The sequence below is a fragment of the Glycine max genome, chromosome 6, assembly GCF_000004515.6.
Source record: "Glycine max cultivar Williams 82 chromosome 6, Glycine_max_v4.0, whole genome shotgun sequence".
Taxonomy (NCBI): Eukaryota; Viridiplantae; Streptophyta; class Magnoliopsida; order Fabales; family Fabaceae; genus Glycine; species Glycine max.
The window spans coordinates 46,289,372-46,312,535 of record NC_038242.2 but is presented as its reverse complement, the minus strand read 5'-3'; the positions used below and the strand labels follow the sequence as shown (position 1 = coordinate 46,312,535).

At 33.7% G+C, this 23,164-nt stretch overlaps 2 protein-coding genes and 1 long non-coding RNA gene across 3 annotated transcripts; all 3 read left to right on the top strand.

Moving 5' to 3' along the window:
* The first annotated feature begins 2,905 nt into the window (after positions 1 to 2,905).
* On the top strand, positions 2,906 to 11,359 carry LOC100804041 (sec1 family domain-containing protein MIP3). The gene is made up of 7 exons (XM_003527293.4): positions 2,906 to 3,189; positions 3,944 to 4,087; positions 6,722 to 6,871; positions 7,923 to 8,411; positions 8,903 to 10,423; positions 10,538 to 10,606; positions 10,857 to 11,359. Exons 1-7 carry the CDS (start codon positions 3,142 to 3,144, stop codon positions 10,983 to 10,985), a joined length of 2,550 nt encoding a protein of 849 aa, XP_003527341.1. The 5' UTR covers positions 2,906 to 3,141; the 3' UTR covers positions 10,986 to 11,359.
* Positions 11,360 to 13,282: 1,923 nt separating this feature from the next.
* Positions 13,283 to 21,564, top strand: LOC100802973 (50S ribosomal protein L1). The gene is made up of 10 exons (XM_003527291.5): positions 13,283 to 13,915; positions 17,569 to 17,646; positions 18,365 to 18,406; positions 18,480 to 18,582; positions 18,858 to 18,925; positions 19,082 to 19,126; positions 19,221 to 19,328; positions 19,424 to 19,511; positions 19,779 to 19,825; positions 21,341 to 21,564. Exons 1-10 carry the CDS (start codon positions 13,373 to 13,375, stop codon positions 21,416 to 21,418), a joined length of 1,200 nt encoding a protein of 399 aa, XP_003527339.1. The 5' UTR covers positions 13,283 to 13,372; the 3' UTR covers positions 21,419 to 21,564.
* Positions 13,926 to 17,197, top strand: LOC121175080 (uncharacterized). The gene is made up of 2 exons (XR_005892096.1): positions 13,926 to 16,174; positions 16,284 to 17,197. It is a non-coding gene; the product is annotated as an uncharacterized lncRNA (long non-coding RNA).
* Positions 21,565 to 23,164: the final 1,600 nt, after the last annotated feature.

Genomic DNA, 23,164 nt, shown 5'->3' with positions numbered 1-23,164 from the left:
TAAGTGTACATTAGTCTTTTACTAATTAGTTGATTATAATTGAGTTTAAATCTCTTAAATAAGATATTATATTTGAGTTTTTTTATAATAAAAAAATTAGTTCAAACTTAAAAGAAAAAATCTTATTATTCATAGGTGATTAGTTAAATTTTTTTGAGTAAATAAAGTGATATGAATCATTAGTTTAATCATTACTTTTAACTTTAAATTCTCAATACTTGAGAGAGAAGTATTGCTCCCATGATAATCTTAATTGACCCGAGACAAAAATATATCAAATGAAAAATAACCAAGAGACTTCTTAAAAGAAAAAAGTGTAAAAATTTTCTTCCTATCATTTAATTACAAATAATGATATCATTTATGTAAGTTTATAAATTTTTTTATAACACTTACTTAAAAAATTATATTTAATCAAGATGATTTTTAAAAAGAAAAAAAGGGATAAGGTTACTCTAAAACAATGACTTACAAAATAATAAATAACAATTTAGAAAAATGTTGTCTAAAATATATAGGAGTTAAAATATTATTTGGCCTTCTTTCTCATGCAATCACTCATGATTTTTATGTGTTTTTTCTTCTCATTATTACCGTCAACAAGATTATATTGATCACTCAGTTTGTGAAAAAAGGTTTCGCAGTAAATAAATTTTATTTTCTCAAGATATTTTCTATATCGAGATTAAGACATAGATGGCTTATTTTTACCCTAGTCAAGACAAAATGAATTGCTTATAACTAAACACTAGTGGATATAATTTTAATTGTGAGCCATAAATAAAAAATGGACTATACTCTTAAAAGAATTGGAGATGAGAAAGGTGGAATTTATTCAATCAGAGAAGGAAAATAAAAAGAAGAAGAGAAAGCTTATTGTGATTCCGTGGAGGAAGAGATAATAACATGATTTATAATAATTAACCAAAAGCATAATTGTACAGTAAATTTTACGTATACCATTTTAATCCTTGACCAGGGTGCGAATAGTTAGATTATCTGTATGTTTGTATATACGTTACATTTACATTGAACGTAAAGGCTTGAATTTGTTCCAGTCACGTTTGAAGCCTAGGAAAGTGGGAAATTGTTTCGGAAATGTGAAACAGCCAAACAGGGTTCCTAATTGGTTTTCAAACGCACACTATGTCCAACAAGCTACTTCATGTAACGCCACAAAATGTTAGAATCAAATGGTTCTTAATTGTGTAAAATGCTATTTCAAGTATAATCTTAAAAAATGTTAAAAAATTATTAAAAAAATTTACTTATCAAATAATTAAATAAATTTTTAATTAATAATTTTTTAAAAAAATTAACTAAAATAACTTATAAAATCTTATTGTCCTTAATTAGACCTAAAATGTCAATCAGATCCCATTGAAATTGTGCAATGAGTAAGTGCACATAAAAAGTTGTGCAACCATGCATATAGTTTAATATTAGTCACAAAATAATGTTTTAATTGTAATCTACATGCATGGTCTACATATATCACTGAAAAGTTGTGCAATCATGCATGTAGACTACAATTAAAATATTATTTTGTGACTAATATTAAAACATATATCACGAATCCCAAAGTCTTGTTGATGATTGGTGTGAGACCAGTGGCTGATACCTTTGGTAGGGAAAACTGGGTGGAGCATGTTACTCTTGAATAGCTTGGAAGGCATAAGATTGATGTCGTTGTTAATTTCTGAGAAATGTTTAGTGACCTTTTTCATCAATCAGGTATTACTTCTCTTGCTATTTTTTTGTTAATGACAGCTAAATCCAATTTAGAAGTCCTAGTGTTCCATCATTGATTGAAACATTGCCAAGATTGTTTAGAATTGCAACTTGCACTTCCCATATTTTATAATTATGGTTATTACTAAAAGAGTCATGGCATAGGAAATAGTCAAATACTTCTGAGTTCCAACCTTTTTCTTCACATGCATCTTAATAACTATTATCTTTCATTGGAAGCATAACAATTGCTACATCAGGAACTCTTGTAATGATTGAGTTAACAGTTTTGCATAAGAGCTATCAGCTATCTTACATCTTATTTTATTAAGCTGTTGGTTGTTAATTAATTGCTTTGGTTGCTAATTTGTTTATTTATTCATTAATCAGATGAATCTTCTGGATAGAACAGTGAAGATGGCTGCTGAATTAATAATAGATGAACCAGCAGAGCAAAACTATGTGATTTTGCTCAGGAAATTGCATTCACTATTCAGAGGTGGAAGACAAAATTAAAGGCATTGATGGCTGAAGTTCATAGCTATTGTTGAGAAGAACATACAACATAAGAGAAGAACATCCTTCTAATGTGATTTTGTTTTCCTTTTCTCATTTTTATTTTGAGATCAAGTCTCCTTTCTGCAATTCCAAACTCCAACCCTTGTGAACAAATATAGTTTGCTTAGACTATTTTCTTGTATGAAAAGAATTTGATCATGAATATAAACTTATTCAACTTAATAACATAGTATCTCATAAATAAAACATAATATCTAATATATAAACTTTAAATACTTCTTCACAAAATTATTAAAATGTTAAATTATAATATTGGTTTGATTTAATTCTTTAATCAGCATCCACAAGTTTGATCTCTCTTTTTTTCTCGCAATCTTAGTCCCATGTATTAGAAAATCTGCACTTTTGGTGCACTCTTATTTATTTTTTTATTTATATATTTAATTAAACTCTTTCTTGATAGTATTTTAAGTAAATATGTTAAATCTAATGTTGAATTACACCAAAATAAAGCTAATGAAATGTACCTAAAATTAAAGATCGATTGTAAAATTTAAAAAATAAGAAAACTAAAGAAAAAAAAAATAAAAGAACCAAGATGAGGACCAATAATTAAAAAAATCAAAATTATAATTTAGCTTTATTACAATAAAAGAAAAACAGGAAAGAAAAATACAGAGTGGATGAACAGTGGGGAAGAGAGGGAAGAAGTGGAAGAGTGAGGGAGCAGTAAGACTCTAATCGCCAATTTCTGATTGCAAAACAGCGTTTTCTCAAAACCTCCAAACGTGCGCGATTCGTTCGAAACGGATGAACTTTTAGCTGAATTCAACGCTCGTTTGCTGGCTTGGAATTCTGGATTCGCTGTAGCGCGGATAAAGAGAACAAGAAATGGCTACGGTTGATGTTATCAAATCCTGCATCGGTTCCATTAGACAGGTAGCACAAGCCTTCTGAAGTAGAATGTTCAATTCTGTTCATTTTCATGTCTGTTTTTTGCTTTCATTGGGCTCTGCAATGATTATAATTTTGATTCTCTTAATTTCGAAAAATTAAGAATCGATTGGATATAGGTTTAAGAAAGGAATATTTTAATACATGTTTTGATGCATGTATCGTTTTGAATGAGATGTTTTTTGTACTTTATTAGCAAAATTCAACAATGGGAGAGATTGGATGCATATTGGTGTATATTGGTGTCCCTGGACATCTAGATAAAACGTGAGCAACCATTTTTAGACGAAGAGCAGTGAATCTGGTTCAGTTTAATGCGATTTAACTTAAGAGTTATGATATGAATTGGGAGCAAGGTTTTAAATTGCGTTTTGTGGTTTTGTTGCTATCCGCGATATTGTGGATACAATTGAGGTTGCGGTGACCCCAAAAACCACAACATAGCAGCCGAAATTGTGGTTGCAAATAGATTTTTAAAATCTTGTTTGGGAGTTGTATCAGTGTACCCTCCATTAGCGAGAATTTGCATCTCAAGAGGCAAGAAGTTTTCACCGAACTAATATTGAGATTGGAAGAGGTGATCTTGGGTATGTTTGTATAGCTCCAGAGAATCTTATGCTGCACCTAAGAATTTGAATTTTCTTCTGAAAACATTACCTAGTTATTACAACTGTTACTATGTGATCCTTTTCATTTAAATTTTTCATGAATAGTAGTTGTGCTTTTTTTTTTCCCCCAGATATCAGAGCATATTCAAGACGCTATTGTTTATTTAGATGCTGGATCTACAGAAAGTTTCCAATTTATTGGGGCATATCCAGTACTTCTTGAACTTGGGGCACGAGCTATTTGCAGTTTGGAAAACATGTGCGCACTTGATGTGGTAAGTGCTGGGTTCATTTTAGATTGTTGCTCGAGTTGTCATTCTGTACTTTCAGTAAGCTACCAAGTTTGATTATCATCTCATTGAGTGATTTGCTTATGAAATTTTTTGAGGATATTATTATATTTCTGTTTTTGAAAATGATTATATCACATGCTATGACATGGAATGAATATTTGTTGGTGATTTGAGTTTGGATTTTCACTTTAAGGATACTTTCCTATTGCCAAAGTTTATAGCCCATTAATTGCTAAGTATGTTATATATCAGTGAATAGAGGGAGGGCATATATCAGCTTCAGTCAAGTTTGAGTATAGTCTGATGATGGATATCTATAATTAACCTAGTAATAATTATCAACATGTGTGATTTTTAGAATTTTGATTTGTATATTATTCTTAAATTAATAATTCTGAATTCCTTTATTTAATCATAAGATAACTGTTACTCACTGAGTTGTCATTCTGTACTTTCAGTAAGCTACCAAGTTTGATTATCATCTCATTGAGTGATTTGCTTATGAAATTTTTTGAGGATATTATTATATTTCTGTTTTTGAAAATGATTATATCACATGCTATGACATGGAATGAATATTTGTTGGTGATTTGAGTTTGGATTTTCACTTTAAGGATACTTTCCTATTGCCAAAGTTTATAGCCCATTAATTGCTAAGTATGTTATATATCAGTGAATAGAGGGAGGGCATATATCAGCTTCAGTCAAGTTTGAGTATAGTCTGATGATGGATATCTATAATTAACCTAGTAATAATTATCAACATGTGTGATTTTTAGAATTTTGATTTGTATATTATTCTTAAATTAATAATTCTGAATTCCTTTATTTAATCATAAGATAACTGTTACTCACTGAGTTGGCAGTAAACTCTTCTGAGGCTTTCTCAACTTGAATTTTAACATTATTCGTGCCTCTTCTTGTTATAAGGAACATGTTAATATCCCATTGTCATTTGTCGTTTGAGTGATTGGATTACTCTGACTCAAACATGCTTGTCCAGTGTTCCCTTTCATTCCCTTTATCTTACTTTGAAGTCTTGCATGGCCAAGCAAAGTAGTAGAGCCCATTTCATCAGTTGGGAGGTTTGTTACAAACCTCAGATTGAAGGGTGGATTGAGTCCCGTCTTGGTAATCTAATATGCAGAAGCATGGCTTTGGCGGTTCAATGGCTATGGTATATTTGTATGGAGAGAAATGCCTGTGTTCAATGGTGTCTTTTACCCATAAAACTATTATGGTTGCTTTGAGGATAATGATATTCAAGGAGATTGGATTGCTCTTTTGCATATTTAGGTTTTGAGCTACTTTGTTCCTTATACCGCCCCAGATTACCCTCTCTACTTTATTTTCTAATATTTTCCTCTAATAAAATACTGTAATCCAGAAACGATCACAGGACGCAGCTGTAGTGTTTTCAATCTGCAAGTGAATGGAGCCAATATAATGCATGCTTGCTGAATGGAGCCTGTATGATGCATTTAGTTATTTATCTCTATGAGAGATGTAAACTCTTAATGCCAAAATATGGAAGATCATATTTTACGTTTTTTCCTGAGACCTTATTTTCTTAATGTTATCTTCAGACTCAGGCAGAGGCAGAGGGAGGGGGTGACCTGGTGGGGCCATGGTCACCCCTATTTTTCTTTTTATATTTATTTAAATTACTATAAAGATTATTCTGCGGTCCCCCTAAAAAGTGTGTGTGTGTGTATTTTATCTATCTAATCTATCTTTTATTATACTGTTTTTGTACTCAATAGCCAATTCAATATATTAAATTTCTTGACGGCCTTTTGGCCTGCCCTTTATAAAAAAAATATATTAAATTTCTTGCATATGTTATGCATGTGAAAACTTAAATTTTTTTTTACTAAGTCATGTTTTAGGCCCCCCTCTGATTATCTTGTTCTCTCGAAATTCCCATACATCTTGTTTGAACATACAAAAGTTGTAAGTTTTAATGTTTGCAGATAATGATGTTAAAGAATTGAATAATTCTTAATCCTCCTACTACCTTTTATGGTAAATATTGGATGAAAAGTATATATATTTAATTTCTTGGAAACATAAATACTTACCGTAAAAGGTAGTAGGAGGATATAACATTACTCTATTTGTTCTCTATCCTTTCCATGATTCCATCATTTTGCTTGGTAAATTTAGGAGGCGTTTGGTTGACGGAAAATTTTTACTTTCCCAAGAATCCTAAATCGGGAAACTATGATTCCCACGTTTAGTTTGCAATTAATAAAAAAAGATTCTCAGGAAACTATGATTCCTAAGAGGAGGGCAGGAATCCAACTTTCCCAAGTGAAAGGAAAGTTTTAACTACATATTTTACAGAAATCTTTAATTCTCAGGAAACATATTAAGATTAACCAAACATATTTTACACATTCCTAGTAATCATGATTCCTGGGTTTGAAAGAATTTCTCCCCTACCAAACGCCCCCTTATAGTTGATGCTGTATGTATCCAGGTGTGAGTAATCTTTTCATCTGCTGGCTCAAATTTCTGCATGTTTCCAATGTGTTTGTACTATAATAGTCGATGACTACTTTTAGGTAAGCCACATGTATCATGATCTACTTTTATTGATGGTTCCTTGTCTAGGTGGTTGATTGGAACTCAAATTCTAATCCTGCGAGGAAACTTGTGGTTATCACATCAAGTCTACTAAGTGATGCACACCGGTATATTTTACGTTGCCTGAGCACACATCAAGTTGTTCGTCATTGCATTATATTTACATCTATCTCAGAGGTGCTTATTTGTAATTACATCTCTTCTCTTTTTCTAATTTCAGTGATTGGTTCTCTCTCTCTCTCTCTCTCTCTCTCTCTCTGTGTATTAGTGTTCCATGTTTCATACATTAATGTTGGCTTACCTATCTATTGAAAAAATATGGTTTTAGCTATGGATTTGAATGAGTCATTTTTATTCTTTTAGATGCCTGAAATTATAGTTTAGCTGCTATCTACTTACAAGCTTTACTACACATTTTTTGTAATAACTTGACCTGGATGAAAGCATAGTGTTTTTTCAGAACGAGGTTAGTTTTATATGCAAATTAGGAATGGAGCTCAATCATCTTTATTATAATAATAATAATAATTATTATTAGTATTATTATTTTGTGGTAAGCATGCCATTTTAGTATCAATTTCTTTTTCATAACATTGGTGATAGTTTTAACTTTTAAACAATAACATTACTATCTTGGCTTGCACCATATTTACTCCTTTTCTTTCTGTCTCATACAATAGTAAAATAAGCTATTAGTTTTTGAAGAATGAATTATGGTTGCACCATATTTCATTGTTTGTTCATTAGCATGCAAATCTTAGTATTACATGGGTAGTTGGCAAGTTGCAATAGACTGATTGTATTAGTGGTGGCCCAAAGTAATGTTGGTTTCCAAGCTGTAAAAAAGGTAATATTAAACAGAAATGATTAGCTAATAGCTATTGCAAAATAGTTTTGGCTGTCTCTAGTTCATTTAGACTTATAAAATGTCCTAGGAATAAACCAATAAGTCAAAAGCATATGAGGTGACTTATTTAAGTAGCAATAATTTCTTCAGTTCTTCTAAAATTATGTCAGTCTGGATAGTAGAGTTATTTTTGCTAAAGGGACAAACTTATTATTTATCACCAATGACCAACACAAGGATGAAATTATTTTATCTATAAATATGAATTTGGTAGCAACTAGCAAGTTTACAGTTATTTCGTTCTAATACCTATTTCCTACATGATTGCCTTTCTTTTATCCTTTTTTTTATATAGATTTTCTAATACTAATTAGAATACAGACAGCACACTCAGCATTTCCTGATTCACCTCTGGGGCCAGATGCATATCATGAATATGAATCCTTACTGGTTCAAGATTACGAAGAACTAGTTAAGAAATCAGGGATAAAACCTGGACAGGCAAAACATAACTTTGAAGATGGAGGACGTTCAGAGTTTTCTTCCAGCGGAGAGAATGTTCTTAATCTTGAAGCTAGTTCAAGTGGAAGAGATTTTTACGAGCACAATCCATTAGACTACATTGAAGATGCAGTGCTGAAATTGGTTGTTTCTGTTCATCATTTTCCCATGATTTTATGTCCCATTTCACCACGAGTATTTGTCCTACCTGCAGAAGGGTTGGTGGCTGAAGCATACTTATCAGCTGAGCATGAAGATTCCATTAGTCCTGGTTTGCCGCCCTTAAGTACTGGCATGCTCTCTGATGCTGATGATGTGCCTCCAGGGGCTACTCTTACAGCACACTTTCTCTACCATTTGGCTGCCAAGGTAACAAGTGACATGCATTCTTTAGCTGAAACGTGTGCATACTTCTGGTGATTTTATTTCAGGATTATTTTTTTAATTTCTCAGGATTCTTGTATTGTGTACTTCATATGCTTGAATGTCAGGGTTCAATCTTGAACATCAAAATAGATCTGTGATAGAATTGTTGCATGCAAAATATACCGTTTTACTAGGGTGCACATAATTCCATTTTGAAAAAGATTACTTGAATAAAACTTTGATAGTAAGGGTGTTCTCTATTAAAATAGATCTTGCTCTGAATGTCCTTTGCAAAAACATGGTATTTAATTGAACACAATAGTGTTGTTTGATGCATGCAGCCAACCCCCCACTTAAGGGGGAAAAGGCTTTGTTGTTTTATTCATTTATTGAGAGTATATCTGCTTTTCCAGTAGTGACAATACCTTTTGTTTTTTTAGTTTTTCTTCTTTAATTTGTTTCCTTGACCATTAATTCTTTTGTTTATGATATAGATGGACTTGAAAATGGAAATTTTCTCCCTTGGTGATATATCAAAAACTGTGGGAAAAATATTGACAGACATGTCAAGTCTTTATGATGTAGGCCGCCGTAAACAATCAGCAGGGCTGTTACTCATTGATCGTACACTTGATCTTCTCACTCCTTGCTGTCATGGGGACTCGCTTGTTGACCGTATGTTTTCTTCTTTGCCCCGTAGAAATAGAACATTTTCCCATGGTTCAGGAAGCCAACTCAAACTTGGTTCTTCCTACCTGCAACGTGCTCCTTTAGATGTTCAGATACCCCTTGCAAAGATCCTGAATGAAGAAGATTGGCAAATAGACAATTTTCGGCTTTTAGAAACTGTTGAAGCTTTTTTGTGTGGTTGGAATTCTGGTGATTCTGATTCTCAGGTTGAAGGCTTGATTAACCTAAGCCAGAAAATCCATGACAAGCCTAGTCAGTCTGATGTAGAGATACTTACCGGGTCCTTTATCTCCTCTGAAAATTTCCGTGGAATGCCATTATTGGAGGCTATTCTAGATAGAAAAACAAAAGATGGGGCCCTACTGATCAAGAAATGGCTACAAGAATCTCTGCGCAGGGAAAATCTTACTGTGAATGTGAAGTCTCGTCCTGGTCTTGTTACAAAGCCAGAGTTGCAAGCCATGATCAAAGCTTTGTCCAGGAGCCAATCCTCTTTGCTAAGGAACAAAGGAATTATCCAATTAGCTTCAGCCACATTGTTTTCCCTTGATGAATCAAATTATGCTAAATGGGATGCATTTAGCAGCGCAGAGAAAATTCTGGGTGTTAGTTCTGGAGAAACAAGTCAAAGTCTTGCCATTCAAATTGGTGATCTCATCAACAAGAGTGCTCTGCTGGGATCACATGTAAATGAAGGGAAAAGGGAGATATCAAAGGGGTTACTTTCTTTGCAAGATGCTTTGTTGTTGATGATCATTGGATATATATTGGCTGGTGAAAATTTTCCAACATCTGGTTCTGATGGGCCATTTTCTTGGCAAGAGGAACATTTGTTAAAAGAAGCTGTTGTAGATGCTCTTCTTGAAAATCCATCAGTAGCAAATCTCAAGTTTCTAGATGGACTACGGGAAGAGCTTGAAACTAATGTAAGCAAGTACAAATCAGAGGAAACAGCTGAAGAACCTTCAAAACTAGATATTGATGATTTTGATGATCAGTGGGGTAAATGGGGTGATGAAGATGTTGATGATGACAACAAAAATGAAAAAGTGTATGGTGATGTGCAACTGAAGTTGGAGTTGCGAGATAGGGTGGATAAATTTTTCAAATTTCTTCATAAGTTATCTGGTTTAAAAAGAAAGAATATACCATTAAGGGATGGATCATTGACTACGGAAGCTAATTTTGATGAGGATAGAAAAGGATTGCTTTATAAGTTACTAACAAGGGTGTTGGGCAAGTACGATGTGCCTGGGTTAGAATATCATTCTTCCACTGTGGGGCGCTTGTTTAAGAGTGGGTTTGGAAGATTTGGCCTTGGTCAGGTATGTGGCTATGCAGGGCATTGCCTTAGTAGTCCAGTTCAAATATGCTAATCATTCTTTTTTTTTTTTTTTTTACTCTTTGGTCTATTCCTCCTCTCAATACGAATGCTGCAGGCCAAACCAAGTCTTGCGGATCAAAATGTCATTTTGGTGTTTGTTATTGGGGGCATTAATGGACTCGAGGTGAAATTCTTGAATACCTTTGTTTCCTCTATCCCTCTTATTATTCATTCCCCTTTGTCTGTAAATAACAATATGGACTTGGTATTACCATGAAAGTTTTATAAACATGACACATGTTATATAAATGATGAAACATTGGTTGTCTTTTTCCTTTATACGTAACCCTCTGTGTTTAACTTAAAAACTTGCTCCTTGAATGGTATGGAACTATAACCTGACACAAGTTTTTACTTCTGTCACTGCCACATAGGTGCGTGAAGCTCATGAGGCATTGGCTGAAAGTGGAAGACCTGATATAGAGTTGCTTGTTGGTGGAACAACTCTTCTCACTTCCAATGACATGCTCAACTTACTGTTAGGGGACTCAAGTTACATTTGATTCGTTCATCAATTAGAAAAAGTAGGAGATAGAAATTAAATTGAATTTGGTTTTCCTAAATCCTGTACGTTGTAACTTTTAGCTTTTGTATAGGCAGTTCAAATAGAGAGAAAATAATAAGTTTCTCTTACAGTCAAATTTGGCTTTTAGAAATGTAAATCACAGTTCCAAGAATTTGGATGAGTTGCCATTCAAGGAAGCATGAAGCAAGAAGCATGAATGGATATTCCAGAAGGGCAAGCAAATTATTATTCTCCAATATACTTTCAGTAAAAATTGAATGTGTGATGTGTCTAGACATGATGTGGACACGGTTTGTTACGTGGTTTAATTCAGTAAAAAAGCTGATGGACCATATGAGTATGGCGTATGAACTTTAGGTTGACAAATCTACCCAAAAATCTATATTTGAAAAATATTATTATATCAACTTCTCTCTCTCTCCGATGTTTTTTAAACTAAGAAAAATCTAAGTATTTTTTTATTGATTTAAATATGTTAGTGATCCTTGATATATATTTGAATTTGGTTTTTGATCCCTAGTAATTTTTTCTTTCTTTTTTGCTCCCTAATATTTGAAATTTTTTTGTTTAATTCTCTATTCTTAGCATAGTCGTTAACTATTGATGTGTCTATTAGTGTGACACATTAGCTGCTTATGTATTGTGTCACATTAGATTAAATGTGACACATGTAATTTTTTTATTATTTTTTAAATGCAACACATAAGTTCGTCCTCTGGTCCTTCTTCTTCCTCGCATTCATCCTCTTCCTCTTCATTCTGTCATCATCGTCGCCCTTTGTCTCCCTTTGTTGTTGCTCCCTCAGTGATTCTTGGGGTGGCTCCCACTAGGAGAAGCGTATTGCCAAGTCCGCATGTCGCTCCTTCCCTTCCAGCCTCTCCATCCTTGTCATCAACGACATCATTGACTCTTAATCCTCCTCTCCTTTAAGTGTTGCGGCGATGACGTCCTCAGCCTTGACAACTTTAACCCCTATTATGATCCTTCCCTCAAACGCCCCTGCCAGCACCTCCTCGATTGCACCGACATCTTCGATGTCGATGTTAACCTCAATGACGTCATCCTCTTCACTCATGTCATACACTTTGCCACCCAGGACGACGTTCACTACACCATGCAAAACCCTAATCCTACATCCACAACAAACATCGTCACCTTTGTCAACCTTCTAGAAGCTTCCAAATCTATTAACCCTCAACCCTCCATCGTATGGGCATTTTCAAGCTTCATCTATGCTTGTCGGCGAGAAGAACGCGATGGAGGGTGTTCATCTTCAAAATGCAAGCGCAACAATGAATTGTCTCCTTTTGTTGGGTTTGATGTTGATGAGCTTGATAAAAGAGAAAACCAATTTGTAGTGGCTACAAGCCACCAAAAATAGTAATCAAATTTATTATATTTTTCAGACTTTTTTAAAGATTTTAAATCATCAGAAAATGAAATCCATTAAATAATTAATTAAAGAATTATACGTGCCACATTTAATCTGACGTGACATAACACATAGACAACTGATGTGTCAAACTAACGAACATGTAAGAAGTTAATGAATTCTATTAACGATAGGGACATAAGTAAAAAAAAAATCATATATTAGAAAATAGAAACGAAGAATAAATTTATCAATGATAAAAAATAAAATTTAAATACATGAGAGAGATCACTAATACATTTAAGTCTTTTTTATTTTATCTTTTCAACTCTTCTAACTTTCATTGCATAACATTATAATTTTATTTTTTTTTGCTGGTAATAAGATATCCCCACAGCTAAAGGTCATGAGATTACTGCTTCGAGGAAGTAGTATTGATTAAGGAAAAATTTATTTTTTCCATGTGTTTTATTCATATAATTCGAGATCGAACTACTGACATACGCTTAAAGGATTCAAATTACTCATCACTCGTGTTATAAACAACCAATGTTTCTAAATACCAAAGTTCGGGTGATATTTTTGACTTTTAAGATAGATGAGTCACGAATATATACTATAGCTTAAGAAGTTATTGACAAAAGCCAAACTGAAACAAACCAATAACTAAGTGGACTTAGCTTTCCCAAAGTGAGGATGAGTTAAAATAATTTTAGTCGATGAGAAAAATAATAATTAATATTCTAATATAATTCAACAATTAAGGGTATATTTGGGTATCATTTAAGATGTTGGAAATAAATCATTAAATTAACTTGTTTAAAATTCCCAAGTTAGTATTATTTATGTAAAAAAAACTAAAAATAATAAAAACATATTTAGGCCATAATTTATAATAACAAGACCGAACCCGTTTCACAACGTGGCCTCCTTCTTCCACAGCAAAATCCCATTTTCCAAAACCCCTCTCTCTCTCTCTGACACACACTACCATGGCGGCACTGAAGCTTCTCCTCTCCCAAGCTCGCCGCCATTCCCTCCCCAAATGCGCTTTCTCTATGACCTCTCACAGATCCCTCTGTGCTTCTTCGGAATCAAACTCAAACCCTCCCCGAAGACCCTTCGAACCCATCCCCATCCAACCCGTCTCCTACCCCGTCAAGCCCAAACCCGCACCACCCGAACCTCAACCTTCACCCGAACCTCAATCACAATCCCTCCCCCCTTCCTCGCCGGACTCGCAACGCGCTTGGACGCGCGAGGACATCCGCTACGTGAAGGACGTGCCGTCGATCGCGCCGGTGGCGTACGCCTCGCGCGGCGGCGTGGCGCCTCTCCCCGATGACAGAGCTCCCGTGGAGGACGCGGCAGAGAGCGAGAGGAGGATGATCGAGGCGGAGAATGAAATGAGGTTGCGAATGGCCAAGGCCGTCGAAGAGGAAAGAATGAAGGTGCCGTTTCCGCTGCTGATTAAGCCCAAGAAGAACGAGAAGCCTCCTCCGCTTGATTTGAACGAAGCCATTCGCCAAGTTAAGGTGCAAAAAAAAAAAAAAACAATTTTCACACTGTAGAGTGTTTGAGTTTATGTTCTTTTTTGGTTTCAATGAATTCGGTGGTGGTTGTTGGCTTCTGCTAATCGTTTTACTGGAATGAAGTGGTGCTAATGGTGCAAGAGTGATGTGTGTAAAATGATGCATTTATTTTACTTTTTACTATTTCTTTAATCAGGGATCTCTTGCTAATTAGCACACCTGAAACTTTGGTCTTTAACTGAGATGAATATTCATGTAGCTAGCTCTGCTTGGATAAGCTTATCTATAAATACTTATAGAAGAAAAAAAAATCAAATAAGCTTCTCTTATAAACTAAAAATAGCTTATGCATAAAAATCAGTTTTTTGGATCTTAGAATGTGGGTTTAGATCCAACTCAACCCTAAAATCTAGCCCCAAAATCTAGCTCATTGGATGAGGGTTGTCCTTCACTTATATACTCTATCTTGCACTATCTTTGGCCCAACAGTTTTGGGCTTGGTACGTGAATAACATGGTGGGTAGCCCGTTTAAATGGATCTAGGATAGGTTCTGATACTTTTGGGGTTGGGGTAGGCCCAAACCCGCATTCTAAGATGGAGAAGCTAAAATTTAGCTTCTTCAAAAAGTTGATTTTAACTTATGCATAAGCTATTTTTAGCTTATGGGAAAAACTTATTTAATTTTTTCTTCTTCTAAAAGTGCTTATGGATAAACTTATCCAATCAGGGCCCTAATAGAATAAGACTTTCTTGTTGTTGTATGTTGACTATTTTTTGCTGATAATTCTTGCTAGCTTAATTTGTAGACCATATGTGTTTACTGCATAGGAGTTTTGTTAGAGCTTTGGGTAATGCCGTTGTTGGACTATTGGTTATTAGAAATACGTTACTGTATATGTGAAACAAGGAGTCTTGGATCCTCCAATGAGAAAGCTATGCACAATATTTATATGAAAATTACTGGGATATTTGTGGCCAGCTTAGTAACTTTAATGGATGTCTAAGCTGTTACTTTGGTGAAAGAGCTTGTAAGTTGTGTCTTGTTTAAATTTTTATGTAAAATGCATTTTATGACTGTTAAAGGGTGTGTTTGGATTAGCATTGAAACTATGTTTAACAGAGAAATTGCGTGTTCCAATGCAAACATTTCAAAGCAACTATTAGTGTGCTCGGGAAGTAGTTGAAAGCTACAACATAGTTGCTTTGACATTTTTGCTTTGAAAAATGTGATTTTCCTGTTCACTGTGTATACAAACACACCTTATGTTGTAGCTTTCATCTGAAAGTCTGTTGGCGTTGGATTCAGCTACTTCCCAAACACACACAAAGTGGTTATGCCCTAGTCCTAGCTCAGTTTTGCTGTTGGTAAGTTATAGCACCTTGTCATACAGCAATCTACACTTAAATTAGATGTTTTAGGGGACTGAAACTGAATACTACTTGAAGTCTGTTATTAGGTATATAATACATACATGATTGTCTTGAAAAAAAAATTGAGTACCTCTTGCAATAAGTTTCTACTAGCTACGGCCTCAAATTTTAGATACATAAATAGAAAACTGTGTGTTGTTTACTTCAGTGTTGTCAAATAGCGGCTATCGCGACGCCATGATGCTATAGCATAGCGGGTTTTAGGGAAAACGCAATCGGGGCTGTGTCGCATTGCGGATTCCACAAAAATCACAATCACGGGCACCTTACACGTAGCGGAATCTCATTGCATCGTTGCTGTTGCGTCGTTGGTTTCCGACAAGGTTGAATCTGGAGAGAAATTGCATTGACGACTTTTAGGGTTCATTGGTTCATCATTTTGAAAGAAAGGAAACCTGGTCAGGTGTGGACTGCAGATTCAGGTCACGTCTGCATGACACTTCAGAGTTGTTTTGGGCTTGCGGACAAGGTTTTTGGCTTTGTTAAAACTCACTGCAGTAGTCACATGGGTTTTTAAAATTTTACTCTATTGGTTTTTAAAACATCAGTCAAATTTTATGTTTTTACTCTATTCTTCTTACTTTTTACTTATGGGCTTGGGTTTTCTTCTAATAGGCCAAACAGTAGCATCTTGACTTCTACTTCATGCAACTTTTCCGTTTTCAGGATCATTCTATGGTCACCATGTAAACCCTTTCCTCCTCTGATTCCTAGTCACAATGTAAACCCTTCAACCCTTCCCTCCTCTGATTCTTAGTCCCCACATAAATCCTTCCCTACCAAAACTTTCCAGCCTTCTTCTTTGTCCAGTGCCTTTGTTTTTTTTATAGGTAACAACTTTTTTTTTTCTTTCTTTTGTTTAATACACCCCCTTATTCTTCATCCATGTCATATGTCTTATACCCGACCTTATTATTCTGATTTTTTTTTAAATCACAGTATGGCAAATAAGGGATCATCAAATCCTCCTAGCACCTTTTTAAAAATCAATGTATGGAAAATGCTGGGAATGAGAGAGTGTTTGAGGATGAAAATGATGATGGCCTTCCTTGGGATGTAGTTTTTGAGGCTTCAGGAATTGGACGGCCAATGACATATACTAGGCAAAGGACTAAAAAGAGAAAGGAACCCTTGGTGTTGAAGATGCTGCACCTAAGACAAAAAGAGGTCAAGTGAGAGAATCTTCATCCCTTAGAGGAAAAGAGCAAATGATAGAAGTTGAAGATAATGCAGTCTTGGAAGAATCTGAAAAGGAGTTACAAGGAATTGATTTTGGGGACTCAGAAGAAGAAGTTGAAGGGCATGCCCCATAACTAGACAATAAGGATTATGATTATATTGGGGAAGGGGCAGAGCAGAATGAATAGATGTTTTCTTGATGCTTTTAGTTTTTTTTTATTATGTTATTGGCACTTGTTTAGCTAATTAGATTTTAGCTTATTTTGATTATGTGTCTCACTAGAATTTGTTTAGCTAATTAGCTTTTTAGCTTTTTTTTTTATTATATTGGGAAAGGGGCAGAGGAGAATGAACATATTTTGTCTCGATCAATTTAACTTTTGAGATAATAGTGTGTTAATGTATGTCCAACTTATTTTTATTTGCATATAGCTTGCTTTTCTTATACATATTTAATTGTTATATATATATATATATATATATATACATACTATTTCAACCGCTATGTGGCTTCCGCTATTTGGCCATGACACTATACGCTATATTCTATAGCGGATTTTCAGCTTTTCGTAATTTTCCGCGATCCGCTATTGACAACACTGGTTTACTTATGCTACTTTGTTCCTTGTTAGGGAGACCAATTTAGAGAGTATAAAAATTATGATGAGATTTTATACCAGCTGTTTTTTCTTTTGTGTGTGATTCTGTATTTGTGTACTCATAGCCGTAAATGTGTTTGCATGCAGTATGCATTTACAGAAGTATTCTGTATAGCACCTCCCCCTATTGAGTTTTTAATTTCAAATGTTTATTATTTTTTACAACACTATTGGCACATACACTCTCTCTAACCTGTACCCTTTTCTCAATAACAAGTACTTCTAAATTAACAAATTGTTAGGATATTTAATATGCTAAATATATTCCATTATATCTAACTTGTGGTGCTATTGATTGGATTAGTATATCCTTAGTAATGATCTTTGCATTTTACCTTGAATGTTCCATCATTTGCTGTCATTTAATATAGTTACATATTGTTCAGGCCAATGCCAAGGCAAAGTTTGATGAAACTGTTGAAGCACATATAAGATTGGGTGTTGATTCAAAGCGAACAGAAATGGTGTGTATCATTTTTTTTCCCTTTTCCCTTTCTTGGATGTGTTTGTGTACTTGAGTGATTCTTTGAATATCATATATATTTTGAATTTGACGTGTTGACTTAAGTCTCTGTAGGTTTGCCTTGTTCCACAAGTTGCATAAGTGATACTTTAGTCTTTATACTTGGTGGCATATGCTTTTCAAAGATGAATTTCCAGTTATTTCTGCTGGCTAAACAAATTGATTCTCTTGGATCTGTGTAGCTCCCATGTTCTCGAAGACTTGCCCTGTCTACAAGGACTTCAAATTACCTATCCTATATATTTTATATATGCTTTCAATTGATGGTTAGAGAAATGGGTCCTATTATTTGATATATTCAGCAAATATGGACATTTCTATGTTCTTTCTTGAAATGTGTTGAATACTATTAATTTTGCTGAGGACATGTATTTTTAAATATATAATAATATCTTTAAAAGGCACAGCTTTTATAACTTCCCTAAGCATTGCAGGCTTTGAAATTTATTATTATTATTATTATTAATGAATATCTTGGAAAATTTATTCAATGACTATCAAACAGAATCTACAAAATTTTGTAATTTTGTTTTCTGTAAACTTTTTGTGCTTATACATCCCACGTCACTTTTATATGCTTTTTTATTTGTGGATAAAAAATGTTATTTTCTGTTTCATTAATCCTTTGCTTTAGGCGATAATGATTTCAACTCTGGCAGGCAGTTCGTGGTACTGTGATTCTGCCTCATGGTGCTCCAAAGGTAACTTATGAATGCTAAGCTTAAGCAATTGTTATGATGGTAGGTTTGTCATCTAATTATTCATACCTTCCAGGCTGTCAGTGTGGCTGTTTTTGCAGAAGGGGCTGAGGCAGAGGAAGCGAAAGCTGCAGGAGCTGATATAGTTGGTGGTAAAGAGCTTATTGAGGAGATTGCTAGTAATGAACTGATCTCTTTCTCCCAAGTAATTTTGTACATCATTTTTATAGATTGCCTCTTGCCTTCTTGGTTTTATTCGTGCTTTTCTCATTTTTGTTAGCTGCATATTCATCTCCTCCAGTAACATTAATTTTGAGTGTCACTCAACTGTGCCGGGGATATTTTAAACATGTCTTTGGTGCCTTAGCAACTATAATTTTTCCCTTTCATGCCAACAATATTAAAGTTTATAAACTACATTATCCATATCTAATATAGCTACATACACTTATAGGCGGTAAAAATAAGCTCAAAGTTGACAAATGCTTCTCAACTCCTGGAATGGCACCTAATCTTGGAAAGGTATTGTTTATGATCTTGAATAGTCTCATACTTGTAAAGTCATCTGAATTAATAGCTTTATCTTCTTTTTTTTATCAGATTAATAGTTATATCTTCTTCTTTTTTTATCAGATTAATAGTTTTATCATCTAAAGCTTATATGAACATGTTATGCAGATAGCACAATATCTTAGAAAGCGAAGACTGATGCCAGATAAGAAAGTTAGTTTATCAACATTTGTTGGCATTTGTTTCAAGTCTGAGCATAAGTGGGGATTGTATGTAACTCTTGTTTGGTTGTATTTATGTTTTATAGCTAGGTACTCTTACTAGTGATATTGCTGGGCAGTTGAAAGAGCTAAGACAAGGCCGTGTAGAGTTTAAAATGGAAAGTAAATCAATTTTGCATGTGGGACTTGGAAAGGTACCGGGGTATTCTCTTTCAACTCTTTATATACTTCATTAAAAAGTAATAAGTGTGTTGCATGAGATGTTCTATGCTTTCAATAATATCCACAGGTAAGCTACAAAGAAGAGGCTTTACGGGAGAATATTAGTGCATTTATGAATGCTGTATTGCTTGCAAAGCCTGCTGGCTTAAAAAAGAGTAAGTAGCACACATGTCCTTATGCTTTCCTTCTCTCTCTATCTGGGGAAAAAAACAAGGTGAAATGTCAAATCACAACTGTAACCTCCCCCCCAACCTATTTACAACAAATGCTATAGCACAAAATCCTGTTTACAACAAAAGCTTTAGAGGTGCAATTTTGGGGGCTCAATTCAATTTCTCTCCTTTAACTTGGTGTAACATGATAACGAATTTTATGTGCTAAGGTTACTTCTATTATCTTACAATTCTCTTCTTTGTTGTTAGCTTCCAAATATGCTGGGTATGTGTTGTCTGTCCATATAAGCAGCACGGTAAGCTCTTACATCTCATTCTTGTTTCATTCTTTTATTTCCATTAATGTATTTAAGATTGAAAGTTACCATTTTGTTCTTTCATTTCACATGAATGATACTAAAATAAACTTTGGGTTTACATATGATTCCTCCTCCCCTATTCTTATTCTCTTCTGAAAACAGAAAGATGTTAATGGACTTTGAACATTGAAATGATGGAACATCTAAACAGTTTGCTGGTAATAATTAGTTTGGGGGATAAGTTTTAACTATCAAAATTCTCCATTATGATAAAAAGGAAGAAATTATTAGAAAGGACTTCTGTTTGGTAATGATCTTCTGAGGAGGATAGTTATTTATGATTATTTATTAGTTAAATGACATGTTGCATATTATAATCCACCATGTTTTGACCTTTTATATATCTGTAGAATATATAAACATAAATGATACACCTTTTTTCTGATGTCTTCTTGACATCACTCATCAATTCAAAACTTGTGAGGAACCTTGAATTTAGAAATTGATGGGTATGTGTTTTTCTTGTTGCCACATTGTGCACTAAGTATCTCATATTGGCAAAAGGAATGAACTCCTCACCACAATCTTTTTTAGTTACTTTTATTCCTTGTTAATATTATTTCAAGGTAGGGTGGATAATAGGATGGGCAGAATTTTTTTTATTAACTTTACCTTGGATGAGCTTTGGGTATAATCACATCAGTGTAAGTTCATGCAAGCATAATTGTCTTAATTTAATATAATCAAATGTGTTAATGATGATCATTGATTGGGTTTAATTTTTGTAAAAATGAATCATGTACCCGATATTTCTTTTTAGTTTTCTTCTATCAAACTTTTTTATCGTTCACTGTGTAAGCTACTAATATTGGCAATATTTTTGGTGTTTTATGAAATACAAATATCTGTTCTGTATGCAAATATAACATCATCTCCACCTAGTCAGAAAAGGCTTGGTTTCTATGCAAATATAACATCATGGAATTTGATTTGTAATTTCTCCGAAGTCATTTGAGTCTCTCATTGTTGGCTCACTCAGGATGCATGTAGTTGCTCTGATTTAGCATCTGACAGACTATATCAATAACACATGGTATAGGATGAAGGGTTACATAAGATTATTAAGAATATAAGCTGTGTAGAAAAAAGGTATAGTGTAACAACATAAGGATGAATGGTGAAAGATAATGAGGTAGCTCCTTATTTTTGTGATTGCACTTATAAATTTTTTATGCAGAAGTTACATTTCCCTACCATGCACTTCCATAATGTTTCATGATTGCACTTGTTAGTGAGGGCATATAAAAGTGACCATTAGTGATTAAGATAGGAGAATCAAGTTGGGCAGTGAAGAGTGAGCAATGACAGGGCAAGTGAAACAAAAGAGAGTGAGTTGTGAATGGGAGAAGTGAAGACTTAAATTTGCTAATGCCATTAATTGCAGTGATGGTGCATTATGTCTCATTCTTGTAACGACATTTTAAGTTATTTAGTGCTATCCTACTGATGCAGATGGGCCCAGGATTACCTGTATCTATACAATCAATATCCAAAGCAGCAGATAACTACAAGAAAATGCATATGGTTTGAATCATGTGGACGTGGCCAATGTGGGCATTTTTCTACATGAATCCAAGTTTAGATGAACATATGTTGTCGTAGGTTTTTGTTCATTACCATTGATTATGTAAACTTTGTTTAGTCATATATGTGGCAATAAGTGAAAATTTTGACAATTTTTTGTGAGCTTGTTGAATTTTCTGGTCACCTAATGGTGTATCATGTTCCTCATTGCAACACAGAAAATTATGCCTTAGTTTATTATTTTTAAGCAATAGCCGCTAACCCTTTGATATCTGGATTTAATGGTTGAGAAATGTCAGCAACACTTTCTTTTACACTCTCTTTTGAATATACTCTCTAGAATTTATTAAAAATTAATAATTTTGATAGGTTTTGTTTCAATGTTTTTTATTGATTTATATTAAATGAGAAGTGAAATCTATAATAAATATGTGTGTAGGCATGTGATTTTTTAAACGTTCGTGAATTTTTAGTTTTAAATAATTTGTGGAAAACAACTGTCATTGATTTTAAACAATTTTTTAAAAGAATTCTGCAAAGAAAATAATTGACTAACAACTAACAAGTGGAGCATGTTGATTCACTTGCATGTAATTGCCGATAGATATTTCTAGAATATGTTGATCATGAGATGAATATTAATAAATAAAAATAAATCTAATCAATTTTTATAATTGTATGTTCTGTTCAGTACTTAAACATTTGACTCAGACATGCTTAAGAGTTGAAACTATCAAAGTAAGTTGATGGTAAGATTAGGTCGCAAAACAAGCTAGGTCGAATAAGATTTTAAGATTAAGAGAATTGCGGTGTGTGATTTATAGTTTTAGCTTTTAATGAAAATGAAGAAGAAATACCCTACACCAAGTCCATGCCTCACTACATGCAGCAATTATGGTTCTGTAAATTCAATTAATTTATTCCTCAAGGCAAATGAGAGAGAAAAAAAAAGAAGCAAAAAGTACCCAATTCAATTTCAATAACGCCACCTTATTTTATTTCGGCATCGATTATTGAATCGATTATTTCTCTCCAATTTTTGGTCGGTGCATATATTTTTTTCCCTGCGAAGTTCATGTTGTTAGTCAACGTGACTATTACAATATTACTGATTATAGGCTCGCGACAGAATAAAACGCGGAAGGAGACTATTCAACCTTGAGAAATGACAACATAATCTTTTACCTATCCTTTTAAACATATTTTCTTTGTTTGGTTGAAATTTCTTGAAAATACAAAAAAAAATTATGAATTTTATATCCCATTTAATAATTTTTATGAATTTGTAATTTTCAATAAATCTAAATCAATCTGGTGTGTTATTAGTATTTCTCATTCTACCTTTTTACTAATTATATCATGATTCATGACCTAGTTAACTACTACAGTGTTTGGTTAAATACGCAAATGTATGCGATTGGTGAAGTTTCATGAAAAATTATGAGAATCTTAAATATTAAACCCCATTTCTAGCTAATATACGCAAGTCAATGAGGAGGATCCCTGCATGTTTCACATTTCGGCCGCTGAAAAGTTCATATATGTACCCTAAGAAAATAACATATACCAACCGAAAAAAGAAAATGTCAATCATTGAATTTGTTTTCATGGATATAGATTATCTAATAAAATTTTATACACTATTAACATATCATATTATAATAAACTTATAGAATAGTGGTAGTATAATATCGAGTGTTTGAATTAATTGATCCAGAATTATTTTACTTGATTCTACAGTTATATTAAATA